This window comes from Clupea harengus, chromosome 23 (assembly GCF_900700415.2).
Source record: "Clupea harengus chromosome 23, Ch_v2.0.2, whole genome shotgun sequence".
Classification (NCBI taxonomy): domain Eukaryota; kingdom Metazoa; phylum Chordata; class Actinopteri; order Clupeiformes; family Clupeidae; genus Clupea; species Clupea harengus.
The window spans coordinates 7357439-7371772 of record NC_045174.1 but is presented as its reverse complement, the minus strand read 5'-3'; the positions used below and the strand labels follow the sequence as shown (position 1 = coordinate 7371772).

At 41.9% G+C, this 14334-nt stretch overlaps 1 protein-coding gene across 1 annotated transcript in view; it reads left to right on the top strand.

Annotated features, from left to right (window-relative positions):
* The first annotated feature begins 6069 nt into the window (after nt 1–6069).
* LOC105888876 (dynein axonemal heavy chain 9) overlaps nt 6070–14334 on the top strand; it is a 102093-nt gene continuing 93828 nt past the window's right edge. The window contains exons 1-12 of the mRNA XM_012814636.2: nt 6070–6544; nt 7330–7526; nt 7756–7914; nt 8368–8498; nt 8627–8838; nt 9467–9700; nt 10153–10320; nt 10501–10617; nt 10959–11109; nt 11453–11567; nt 12070–12138; nt 13854–13980. Coding sequence (XP_012670090.2) covers nt 6191–6544; nt 7330–7526; nt 7756–7914; nt 8368–8498; nt 8627–8838; nt 9467–9700; nt 10153–10320; nt 10501–10617; nt 10959–11109; nt 11453–11567; nt 12070–12138; nt 13854–13980 — 2034 coding nt within the window. The 5' untranslated portion in view covers nt 6070–6190. The remainder of the gene's footprint in view (nt 6545–7329; nt 7527–7755; nt 7915–8367; nt 8499–8626; nt 8839–9466; nt 9701–10152; nt 10321–10500; nt 10618–10958; nt 11110–11452; nt 11568–12069; nt 12139–13853; nt 13981–14334) is intronic.

Here is a 14334-nt window from a genome sequence, read left to right as displayed (position 1 = left end):
GCGGCTTGTGCATGTTCACTCTTCTTTGAAGGCATGCCTTTGCTTGTTTTTTTTGTCTCTCAAACAATGGTATATTTCACAAATTTCACGGGGTCGACATTACAGTAAAATATTACCTGAGAGGAATCGTGTTCTGTTTTTTGTCTTGCGAGATGACAGTTTGTCCTCACTGATCCAATTTCAAATGACCACATAATCAGTTATCATGGTCCGTGTGGAGAGAAAATGAATGCACCATTGTGTGATAGACCTGTGAGAGCCATTCCTTAAAGCACAGAGTGTATACGTGTCTCTGTGTGTGTGTGTGTGTGTGCATTTGTGTGTGTGTGTGTGTTAGTGTGTGTGTGTATGAGAGAGTTTACTTTTTGAATATTACTGGACTATTGCTGGATATAACTGGAGCAAAGTAGTAAGACACCACAGGGATCTTGAAAAATGCTCTGTTAGAAACGCAATTAAATAATTTATGTAATTGGTGAACATAAGGGGGCCTTGCACACGTAGCCAACAGAAATGGTGAGTGAAAAAAAAACGGATTCTCCTGAATGCCAACAAGTTGTAAAACATTTCCGTACCTCACGTTGGGGTATGCTGGGCATGTGCTCTCACAGGGTTGGCCCTGTTGTAGGAGCACTTTCATCATTCCCGCTTTGACATAACACTCTGGGAATTTCAAATGAGATTCTGGTTCAGCAGCCCCCCCACCCCCACCCCTGTTCCTATACGTGCGTGCATACCTTTGTGCACTTATGAGTGTTAGTGAGTGTGTGTGTGTGTGTGTGTGTTAATATTCTATATTACATCATGTCTGAAGTCAAACTAAGTTATTGTAGAGTAGTGCCCTAGAAGTGAATGACCCAACTGGTGCAGTGACTTCATGCGGTTAGGCCGGTTCAACTTAAAACATGTCTGAGCTTAGGAAAAAACAACTGGAGGTTGAAATTATTCACCATTCTCAATTACATTTCAGCGGAGTGGCCTTTCCATTCTCGTGTCTCGGTTCACACTTGAAGGCTATTGTTTTTAAAGGCTTCCCTACCGTCGTTCCCTGTCGTGTTAATTGATTCGAACACAAAGGAGGCGCACTGTTACAGAGACGTGCCAAGAACGTCTGAAAGAATCACATGAGCCCATGATGACCAAAGGCCTCTCGAAGTGTAAAATGTGGAAGGGGAGTGTGGGGGGTGGGGGGTTCCATTAGATCACCTAACGTGTAAAACAAATCTGTTATTTATGTCATATGCAGGGTCCCCAGACGGCCATTACTAACCCAATATCCTGTTTCAGAGTGAGCCCTGCTTGAGCCTTGCTGGTCTTGGCCAGTCACCAAAGCGTGAAAGTATGAAAATTGTCCAGTCATAGCCCCGAGCACTGGAAACCGCAAATGGTCCTAGGCCCTTCATATGTGTTTTGAGAGGCCCACGAACAAGCCCCTTGACAAAATGGGGCACTTTTTTTTTTTTTTTTTTGGTCCTTGCCGCTGCTGCTTGCCATGTGACATATTTCAATGACCACAGCGACCTGCAATTAGGGCTATGCAAAGGCACAGATAAACAACGTGCACTTCCTCCAGGCATTTTATCAGGCATTCTCATGCTCACGGGCCCAAGCAGACTTCCACTGCCCCAACCCCTCACAGCCCCCCTGCCCCTCTTGACTGGCTAAACATGTCAAATCCCCCCAGAGGGCCAGAAATAGAAGCTGACATGTTGCTTTGCGGCCGTGGAAACAAAAGCCATGAGGACACGCCTCATTCACAGCAGTTGGTGCCCAGCTTCCTCGTCTGTGGCAGAACAGAAGAGGAGTTTGTGTGTTGTAAGAAACCCTCCTTCTCAGGTGTTAATCTAGTAGTGTAGCTGTGTGTGTGTGTGTGTGTGTTTATGTTTGTGTGTGTGTGTGTGTTTATGTTTGTGTGTGTGTGTGTGTGTGTGTGTTTATGTTTGTGTGTGTGTGTGTGTGTGTGTTTATGTATGTATGTATGTGTGTGTGTGTGTGTATGTGTGTGTGTGTGTTTATGTTTGTGTGTGTGGGGGGACGGACGGGAGGGTGATGTGCTGTTGTGTTAGGCACCCCCATTATTTTTAGCTAATTAGCCAATTAATTGTTGATTTGAATCCCAGAGGTTTTAGCATTTGTAGCTAGATATCAATCAAACTTCTGAAAGACCACCTAGACAACAGAGGCATTTACCCGAGCAGAGGGGTGTGAGAGAGCAACTACCCCAGTCCCTCTCAGCCAATGTGCCCCTTCTCTGTCCAGGTGCTCTTTTGCTAGCTATGCCAAAATAAAAAAAAAACTGAAATCACATCATCAGGTGAGCAAAACCCTCTCATCTGCCATCTTGACCAATGTTGGGGTTCCCCAGGGCTGTGTGAGTTCAGCTATGCGTTTTACTTTTAATACTGACAGATACACTAAATCAATACATTCTGATGATACCGTTTTCTCTGTTTAGTAACTCAGGTGACCCCGAGTTGCACCAACACGACTTGAACAAAGTGGAGAGATATTAATGCTCTTGGGATTATTACAAAGAAAACAGAGGAGATTGTATTTGACTCATCTGACTCTAGTGAAGTTCCTATTGATATCCACACACAAGGTTTTTATCATATAAATGAGTGTATAAAACTTGGGTGTCATTATAGATCATCTGTTATCCTGGAAGACCACGCTTAATTTGTCTGCAAAAGGACAAAGCAAATAATTTATTTTCTCCGCCGCCTTAGGTCTTTTGGGGCGAGTAGACACATTCTTCTTTTTCCATATGCTACAAGTGTATGTCAAATACTTTAAAGTCAAAAGTGTTCCACCAAATCAGAACCTGCCCAAAGATTGTAGGCCAACCCCTCAACAAATTCTATGAATCAGTCTACTATAGTAACATACTAAGTCTGGCCAACAACATTGTCTCTGGCCCCAACCATGTCCTGAACCGCGAAAATATAAATGGTTTCAATCAAACCAGAGATCCAGGTTCCTTGATTTAATAAGGTTAGAAGCATTCTTTCGTGCACCAGTCAATCCTAAAATTAAATATGGCATTTAAACCCAGAACAAATGTACGTTGAAGGGAGCTTGAATATGTCTTTTGTGGTTGTGAAATGTATGGATCTTTGTTTGTTGTCTTAGTTTTTGTATTCTTTGTGATACTGCAAATGGAGCTGCTGGGATGCGAGAAAAAATTTCAGACTCGTCTGACATAAGTATCATCACCATCATCATCATCATCATTATCGTCATGCCAATAAAGACGCTTGAATTGAATTGAGCTGATGATGTAGTGGTACAGGAAATAGGTTTCATGACCAGGATTTTTTTGGATGAGGACAGGGGTGTAGTCTGAGTGGGTAGAACCACAGCTAGAGCCCTTGGGAGGAAACATCAATTGTCACCTCCATACACTCAAAACTAAGGAAAGCCATTCAATGCAAATAAGGCGATTGTGTGCTCTGAAATCATGTCTTTAACTGCCGTTCTTACTGACACTAAAGTGTAAAGTCTGTAACGTGCAAGTCTGACTGTAAAGTGCCAAAACTGAAACCTAGAAAGACAGTTAAATCGCAGACAAGATATTTAATTTTTTTATCCTAATCCACACAGGCTGCTCATATTAAATGCCAAACCATTTGAGTACTGGATATAACTGTGTGAACGTGTGTTAATGTTGTGTGAGCGCCCTCCTTTGGCTACAAGTAGTACGTCAATGCAAGCTTCACTATAATATAATCTTTCATTTGAGTGGCTCACGTAACTGTCTCTTGCTGATGTGTGTGCGTTCTAACTTGGGACAGGTGGACCTTTTACATTATACTCTCATCAGCACCTTTTCCAAGATAGGATTTGCATCTTGAAATGTGGCTGATGAAATAATAGATGATAAGCTTAGATTGAAACAAAATGCTTCCAAATGGCGAACACAGAAAGAAGTCTGGTTTGTATTCCGAGAGGCTGTTCTAATGAATATGCATGACTGCTCATAATGTCGAACATGACAGACTTTGATAAAGCGATGAAACACGCAACTGACAGGACCAGGAGAGACACGTGCCCAAAGAATCAACGCAAACACACGCACTTGGTTTGAAGAAGTCGTCCTTAATTCAAAACAAATGCAGATTTCATATTTAATTCATGAGGTCCATTGAACATCTGCTTGTGTTTGCTGAGAAACATTGTATGCTAAGAAAAAAGGGAGAGAGGAGGGCAAGGCCGTAGGGACAATTGTTTATTTTTGTAAACAGAAAATTTAAAATAGGCTTCTTTGAAGCTAAAGTTTTTAAAAGGTAAATGGACCATGAAAAGTAGAAGCAATGAAACGGGGAAGAGTCAGGATGTGTCTCACTTCTGAGCCTTCAACGACCTATATTTAGTTGGCAATGTGGATATAGTTACGCTACACACCTCTGTTTCCTCATTAAAACATTACAGCACATCTGAAAGCAATGATTGAAAAGGAAACAGAGAAAAGACCACCAAAATGTTGTATATCACTGATAGTAAATAGAAGAATGTTAATGCCCTCATAAATACTTTACCCCATTCGTGATATTTTACGAGTCGACATGAGTGGGACTCCATCGCTGCACCACGTGCACCCCTCTCATCATCCAACTAATCATGAGAGCAATTAGCTTTCGTTCGTGGTCATTTCTCTGTTAACATCTTGCCAGTCTTCTCTCTATCTCCCCCTCTTCCTCTCTCTCTTGTAATTTCCACAGAGTATGAATTTGGGCTACAAGGCAAAACAGAGGAGCAGATGTTTGGAACCACTTTATGTGGTTTTGAGGGCTGCAGCTGCCTTCTGGAGCTGAAGAACTCTAAGGCCAGAGCTGGCAGGTTGGTTGGTTCCAGTTGTTTTGATAGCTGTGTGGTCCTGAGGAATGCAACACCAAGCTGATCAATTTATGTTGTCCCAAGTATCAGCGCAGCATTACGCTTTATGTGAGGAGGGGGAGCCCAGTTTTAATTTAAACTCTGCCGCCTGTGGGTGGGAGAACTTCAGAGGAAGTCTTTCCATTTCCCGGCAAACTGCAGTCTTTGCGAGTACAGAGGTTTAAACCTTTGTCTGATCATCCTATCGAAGTCTTACCTTGACACGTCTTTAAATGTGTAATATAAGCCTGTCTTAACCAACAGGTTTATATGGGTCATTTAAATACTACACACTTGCGTAGACAGTCAGGCATCAGCACACAAACATGAACTTTTGGATAGCCACCCTGCACGCAGTTACCAACAGCATACCCCTATCACTACCGGGGAGTGTCTTTGATTCCGAAATGGAAAGACCGGCCCGTTTGTTGCCTTTGGTCTGTCATGCTAATCTTCAAAGGAGAGAGAGACTTAAGCTTTCTTGGTCGTAGGACACTCTCTCGCACGCTGGCCTGCTGCGGTTTGCCAAGGGTCACTTTTTTCCTTTGAATGGGAACAAACGAGGACAAGGCAAACATTGCATGTTATGCCACAGATTATACAGTTTGTGAAGTCACTCGCCATTGTCGTGATTTATAGACAAAAATCTTAACCTGACTTTTTCACTACAAAGATAATCTTGGAGAACTGTCAGAGAATACTGTGATTTTAATGTTTGGCCGATACAGTGTTATACATCGAAAGTAGACTAAATAGTCTTTGATTTAATTCTCTTTTTATATCAAAATGTATATGAGATGGGTCTAAAGATAGGGATATCTAAGCAGACGCCAGAACTTAGCCTATTATATAGGCGCCACCTCATGGGCAGAAGAGCAAACAACACACAATTGAGCACATAATGTCTCAATATTTGTAATTGAACTTTTTCTAATCGGTCATTTGCATTCTTGTGTGCAAACTTTCTACTGGCCTATAAAGATTCTTGACATACAACTTCATGTCACCCCGTAGATTCACCAGTGTTTCTTGAGTCGTGTGTCTATTCCTATTTTAGCAAAAGGCCTATTTAGATAGTGATTACATGAAAACAACCCTGTCTAGACTGCACATAATACATTCGCAAACATGTGTTTGACCCATCCATTTGTGCGGGATGGCACAAATGGGTTCAGATATAAAAGATCTTGCAACTGTGTCCCGGAGCAACCGCAGGCTCATTAATGCAAACAGTGTTACTATGGTGCCAAGGAGCAATCAGTAAACTCTCACTCCCACGCCGGACACTGGATAGTGCTGAGACTTCTTCACAATCATGGAGGACGACCGGCCGGAAGCTGATAAAAGATACGATTTCATAGAGGACTATGTGTTAAAAACTCTGAAGCTTAAAGGCGATAGATGGCAAAGATGCATTTCAGTTGATGAGCAGAAACAAGTAATACAGGACTTCTTGGATAAATCGGAAACCACTACACTTGTCGTTTCCCTGAATGCAGCTGGGCAATTGGTGCCAAGTGTAAGCTTCCCATCGACTGCTAAAAACAAAGCGGTTTACTTTGTGAAACGGAGCAAAAGTGCTCTAACTGTTGACACAATGAAGAGTCAATTATTCTACGGGGACTTGTCTTATGTTCCACTTGAACAATTCTCTGCGCTGGTTGAAGAAGTAAGTTGACAATCAAAGTTTATATTAATATTACCCGTGCCCTGTAGCTGTGGTATTTACACGGCTAGAGGTCACAGATAAATCTCTGCACAACTAATATATGCAAACGCAGTGTACACATCCTATGCATAGCCTGCTAAATGAACAACTTGGGACAAATCACGTGAGGCGAAGTTAGTTAATCAACGCGCGCACCTTAGTTGACTGATGCCATGGTTACAGTTGTATGGCTTGCATGCTGGTGGCGTTGGTGAGCCAGTTTTGACTGTCCATATTGGCTTCTGTCCAAAAATCATAGAAACAGCAATGTCCACAATCTGTTAAACACTGGCGTTATAGCAGTTGTATGTACGTTTGGATGAATGTAAATGTTTTCGTTGTGTAATTGCTGGTACATGCACATGTGAATCTAAACGCATGATGAAGAGTTTCAATATTCAAGTCCTCTCCTGTAGTGTTGTTTGCACAACCGTTTAATTCTGTTTGTTCACATTATCCAACCCCAGAAAATCTAAACAAATCCCTTAAAGACCCAAAACAAAGAATCAAGAGACAGAGATACAGTAAATGCACAGGGAATTCACAGGGATATTGCAGATACTATCCTTTTCACTATTCCAGCAGAATTGGTTGAAACTGCAATAACTACAAACTACATTAACCCCGTAATTAAAGTTAATGTGCTTGGCATAGTAGCTACTCGGGCATGGGTAAAACTAGAGTAGCATGGCAAGAAAACACATTTTTATGGTGGCCCTACAGCTGTCTCTTTGCTATCCTTTCAGATTGTTGTTCCAGTGCTGTCCAACAGCAGGAACCACTACCAGTGGCCCCACGTTGTCTCCGAGGATATAATGCGACACATACATTCCCTGAAGAACAATGTGTTTGTAGTGGCAGGTCAAGTAAAAGGGAAAACACTCCTCCCCTTACCACTGGGCTCTGAAAGAGTGGAACAGGCTGTTCTAGAGCGAGACAACAGGTAAAAATAACTAAATAAATACATATTATATAAAAGTACATACAAAATATATATATCTCTATAATAAACATATACAAATAAATCATAAATAACAAAAAGTTCAATTGTATTTATTGTGACAGTATTCACTCTAAGTGCATGCATTCAGTCTTCTGTTAAATCTGCAATTGTTTAATTAACAGTAGGCTTTGCCTTTGTATAAAAATGATGTTGACCGTCTCTGTGCCAGGGGGAGCATGGTGGATAAGGGCGTAATCCATTCCATAGAGACTGTTGTGATTGAGTGGAGCCACCAGATTCGGGAGGTGCTCAAGAGGGACTCCTCTGAGTCCTTACAGGAGGGCAAACACCCTACTCCTCACGAGGAGCTCCTGTTCTGGAAGAACAGGTATGAAAGCATTGTGTTGTCTGTATCACCTAAAGACTTTATATTACAGATGCCGTCCACTAATTCTTATCCAATGGACTTTGGGTAAAATTCGGTGATTTGCCCCTCACAGTCTTCTAGCGGGTCCTTTTGTGTGTGCACTGTAGGTGTTCTTACACAGTCCCTGTTCTGTAAATGGAAACATTATGGCTTGGACCGTCATCATTTAGCTATGACGATTAAAGCCAATCACCACGTTGTTTCAGGGGCACGGAGGGAGTGTAATTTGATTGTCTGTTGAGCTCAAATATCAACAGCCTTCCCCCAGATTTACAGACTTTGCCTTTAGAACATATTTGAATGCATAGTTATTCATTTGAGACCTGTTTTTTTAAAGTAGTATTTTATGTGCGTAGTTTAGAAATTGGGTGACAAGTATTTATTATTTACAGCGTGGTGTTTTTCTTTGTGTAGATATGCTGACCTGGAATGCATACAGAGCCAGTTCAAATCGTCTAAAGTGGCTAAAATGGTGAAGCTCCTGGTCACCATGGAGAGCAGCTACTATCCTGCATTTAAAAACATGTTTCAAGATGTTACTACCGGTAAATGTTTCACACACATTTATTTCTTCTTACCACGTTCATATCCTAAAAGCTTTGTGGCGTTCAAGTTAAAGATGTCTATCAAAACAAGTAATTAACGATGCCATGACATTTTTTGCACATTTCAGCACTGGAGGAGGCTAGAGACATCAACATCCACCTGAAGCCACTTCAGCGTCTTTTCGAAGACATTGGGAATGTGGACTTCAACGAAATCAAATGTCAGATCGCGCCATTAATGCACACCGTGTGCCTCGTCTGGGCAAACTCTCAGTATTATAACACGCCTGCCAGGGTCATTGTTCTGCTGCAGGAGACATGTAACCTTCTCATTCAGCAGGTGTGACTTCATTTGATTTGATTCAGGGATCTCTACATTCCCATATACACTATATGGACAAAAGTGTTCAGACGCCTGAACATTACACCAACAGGGACTGTAATGATATTGTATTCAAATACAAATATGGAGTTGGTCCCCCTTTTGCAGCTATAACAGCTTCCACTCTTCTTGGAAGGCTTTTCACAAGATTTTGGAGTGTTTCTGTGGGAATTGCTGCCCATTCATTCTGTAGAGCATTAATCAAACATCAGTGCCTGACCTTATAAATGCTCTACAGAATGAATCCTAATACTTTTTTCCATATAGTGTATGTTTCACTGTATGAAATGGCTTAGGCAGAAATATCCCATAGGTTTATGTATATTCTAGCATGATACAAACATGGATACTGTATATACCTGATTCAAAGACTGGAAAGGCGTAGTGGTAGAGTGCTGATTGGATTTAGACACAGTCTTTATTTCATTTATACATTTTCCAGAAACTCTGCATTCAATCATTATGATTCTACTTTTCGAATGTGTTATTACTGCTGTTGGTAACTTTGTCTGTATACAGCGTCAATATATTTAAAAATCATTGCAAAGCCTCCGTACATACAGTAAGAGTCATCATTTACTTACAGGCCCGAAGCTACTTGAACCCTGAGGACATTCTGAAAGGAGACGTGGTGGAGAGCCTAGCTCGTGCCCAGACCACCCTGGATATTCTGCTCCACTTCAAGCAGACGTTCGAGGATCGGAGGAGCAACCTCCGTCAGTATCAGAGAAATGGGAAGGAGGTTAAGCCATGGGACTTTCTCCCCATCATGGTGTTCGGTGGACTGGATCGCTTCATTGACAGACTGAAGACCATTGAGGCAAGGCAGTTAAAGGCACTATCCAGGGGGGAAATTATAGCTGGTTAGATTTCCCATCATGTACTCTGTGAATTATCGCTCCGCTCTGTGCACTTCAGATGAATTTCATACGCCAGTTTATATCTTTTTTTTTTTTTTTCAAAGACCTCAGACGAGTAGAGTGAAATGAACTTTGACGGAAAATCAATTCATACTTTGTTTGGTTTCAATATCATTGCGTTCCACAATTTCAGTGATGACCTCGGAGTATTGAAGATAATTATTTGGAGGGTTCCAGCTTGCCTTTCATTTTTGCTCTTTATTGAGCTCTACACCATATGATGTACGTGTACCTAGTGTAGCTATAGATAAAATAGAAGTAGCCTGTGCATTAGGTCTGTTTAAATGTTTCCTGCCTCACCTTCAGTCCCTCGACTGAGTTTTCTGTCACTGATGGTTCCATTCTGCTACAGAACCTGTTGCTGACCGCTGTTGATATGATGAAGCTGGAGAAAATTGAGTTTGGTGGTATCCGGGGGAAAGCCCTGAGCCAGCAGGTCCAGTGGCTGCATGAGGAGTTCATGGAGAGATTCAAAGTCTTGATAGAAAAACCGTATGACTGCCTTGATGTCAACAACAAGGTTGGTTCTCAATGGAGCGTAAAAACACTACAAAAAACGTTACCCACTGTGTTTTACTATTACCATTAATAATGCATAAGGGGTTTTGTGTTGTATCATGAGATCAAGCTAACTTCTTTGTAGCAGTATATCCAAGTACAAAAAAAATTCACTGTTCACGTTCGAATGTCTTTCTTACAGGAGTTTGAAATTGATGTAGCTGAGTTCCAGTGTAAAGTGGAAGACACAGATCGCCGTCTAGGTGCAATCTTCTGCCAGGCCTTTGATGATGCCTCTGGGCTTGAGCATGCCTTCAAGGTAAATGGAGGATATCTATGCTGTCACTGTTATTCAGTACTGGACAGTTACTTAAGTCACGTACATGCCAGATTGGCAGGTGTGTCTCTGAGTCTGTTAGTTTGGTTACAAGCCTAGACATTGTTGTTAGGAGAAGATGTTTTGTCAGTTATATTTCATGTGAGTTGAAGTAAAGATATATATATAGCTGACAGCCTTTTTCACATCAAGTCCTTGACATAGTGTTGTCAGCCCATACATCTTTGGCACAGTGGCACTGGATGACTTTTTTCTGGCAGATCTACCTCAGATAGAAATGCTTGGCGGCACCACGGTGATACCATATCTCTATTGATCCTCAGGTACTAGATATGTTTGGGAGCCTGTTGGAAAGGCCTCTGATTACAGCCGATGCTCACGAAAAATTCCCACTCCTCATCCGCATGTACGACCGCGAGCTCGACTGCTGCAAACTGCTCTTCAGAAAACAGACCCAGATGGTGGAGAAAATGGGTGAGCTTCAGCACTTGACACATTCTCATTTATTATACATATCCGAGGGGAGTGGGAAAAAAGAAAAAAAATGAGGGGGAAAATGTAACGATTTCTTCTGCACGATTTCTAGAAGTATAACAGTTCAGGCTGAGGCCAATGACCTGCAGCTTTTCTGCTTCACACATTTACACCGTGTGCAAAGAAAATGAGCTAATTAGCTATTCCAGATGGTTGGAATTCAAATGACCTCAGAGGGCTTCTGCTCGCTGTGCCTAGATTATGCCCCTCTGCCCAGCAAAGCATATCTGATCCCTGCATTGTGCTTCGTGGGTTGTGCTTGTTGTTTGGTGTGTTTCCCCAGGTTACTGCCCCGTCAATAAGAACATGCCAGTCGTGGCGGGAGGACTCCAGTGGGCCCGGCAGCTTCAGGAGCGAATCCAAGTCCCCTTTAATAACTTCAGATACATCACACACCCGTACGTTCAGTATTAGATTCCATTTAGGGCATTTAGAGCAGATTCGTGCTCCCCAAACCAACGTTTTGTAGCCTATTGGAAGGCCTTTCTACAGGATTATTGGTCTGTTTTAATTCATTCTTCTATTTGGTCTACAGGTCCTCTGTTTGGTCTACATGAGAGGCATTTGCATACTTGTGAAAATAATTTTGTGGATCAGTTGTAAATTATTGACAGACACGTAAAATAAGTTATTTCAATATTCTGTTTTGAATGCACAGCTAATTAAGGGTTTATGTTTCCATCCCCAGTCTGTGCAAAGAGTTTTAAATCAGACACTCAACCAGTGATGTTAATCATCACATTTGATGTTATAAAAACTAATGCAGGGGGCTGATTTGGGCTTTGGTTACACATTTGATTACACTTATAACAGGTCTGTCAGGTTGTTTCCAATGACAGTTTCTCAGTGGTGTGTAAATGTGTTGTTCGTCAGGAGTACACACATTTTCTCTGTAAACAGATGCATGGAGTCAGCAGAAGGACAAAGAATGATCCAGAAGCACGATGAACTCATGCAGCTGCTGAAAAGGTTAGCCGTCCTGGAGATCCCTGTCGAGATGTTCTATCTGTTTGTGATTTACCGGCCAATATATCTGCCCCCTTCTGCCCCGGTAACATTCGTCTGGCTGAGTGTGAAAGCGGCAATTCATCATCTTTCCCGAAATAATCCCGCTATCAGCATCACAACGCCAAGAGATGTTATCACTATAGCGATAACGCTATTCGTATGCATTGTTTCTATGACAGTGCGTCTAGTTTCACACCTGGAATTCGCCTATGCATCTGTTTGGGGTTGAAGTGGATGTAACGTGTGGCTGAAGTGTGGTGAACCCAAGGGATTAAGCGTTATGTTTGCCGTTTCAGGACGGGAGAGAGAGAGAGTCAAGTGCTCTGCTCTGATTTATTTGCTCGTTTAAAATATTGCTGTTGGCGGATGATTACCCCAGGGCCCTGTGTTCTTCTCGCTAGCTGGCTCATTTGCACGCCAGAAATTATGGCATTACAAAATACAGGGCGCCACACAACAGAAATGGAAGATGGAGGCATTTTGTCTGTTTACTGTTCAGCTTTCCCTTAAAAAAAAGTGCGTGCGTGCGTGCGTGCGTGCGTGCGTGCGTGCGTGCGTGCGTGCGTGCGTGCGTGCGTGCGTGCGTGCGTGCATGCATGCATGTGTCTGCTAGTCTGTGTGTGTGTGTGTGTGTTTGTGTGCGTGTGCTGATTAAAAATAAATGACTAACCTCGAGATGTAGGTCTGCCTTCTCTCCTCTCCTCTCCTCTTCTGTAGTCTGGAGGAAAGGTCTCTTGTTAGAAGCAGGTAATCACTGGTATTGCACACCGCAATCCAGTTAGGGCAATTAGAACCATCTCCAGTGTTGCCTTGCTGACACAGGGGCGTGTGATTTATGAGTACAGTGGAACTGTTTGATTGCCTGAACACAGACTCTGGAGCTGCAGGACAGCAATTAACCCTAAACCCAGATGGACAGAAAAAAGTAAAAAAACATGAAGAATTTCAGAGCACTCAAAATTCAATATGGCGCACACCCACTGTTTTTCACAAAGAATAATCCAATTTAAATCCACATACATCTTTTTGGAGGGGGATTCAAGGCTATGAAACAATGGTTTAGTGCTAAATAGAGAACGCAGAAAACTTTAAGGCTGACTTGGTGAAATGATATAAATGATTTAGCAGCAGCCTGTATCTTAGTAAGGAAATCATGTGTATTCCCTGAATAAATTATCCATGAGGATATTATTCACTGTCTGGTGCGTTGCGATGTATTCTGTAGATTAATCTGACAGTCATTTCACCATCAGGGGGTCAAGACTTTATAACAAACCTTGACATCAAAAAAGGCTTTGCAGTTTCTTTTCCAGCGTGTTTTCCTTTCAGATACAGTCAGATGGGTCGCAAGCTCCAAAATATGCAAACTGCAGTGGCTACTGCAATGTAAAAAGCATTGTGAAGGCACCGTTGATAATCTCTTCTCCCTGTTTTTGTACCACTATGTCATTTTATATTAATATCAGGCTATTTGTGACTACAGGAACCTTAACATTGCCGTTAAATTGTTTTATCAGTGAGAAACCGTACGCTAACCTGGTATGACCACAAAGTCACTGCATGAATACCACACCATTGAAAACTGAGCTCAGAACAGTAGATGGGCAGAGCCAAGTAACACACCAACAATCTGTGAATATTTCCGTGACTCCTCCATTTGGTTATGTTGTTCCCAGGTACTGTATGCAGCTGTGTGACCAGTGGACTGACTCCGTGGGAGAGAGTTCTCAGTACAACCTCAGCCAGCCTATTATCTGCCGAGACCAAGCCACCAGCCGGATTTCTGTTAACTTCAATCCCCAGGTAACACACAACAGATGAGCTAAACAAAATAACAACTCCAGAAAAACAAACAAATAAATCAACATACCAACAAATGCAAGGGGAGACATATTTGTTTTCATGCAAGACGTGCTGATTGTACAAATATTCTAAAACGATCTTAAAAAAATAAAAATCTCTTGATCAACCCTAATGGTTCCATTCTGAAGGAGCACATGAAAGATTATGGAATACAATTTTTTTTGCATCTTTTTGTTGTTCAGAACTTCATAACTGCATTCATATTGTCAATCTCAAACCATTTTTTTAAAATGTAAATATAAATCATGAAACCGTAATCAGGATGGTACTGCATACATTGCTGAACATGATGCA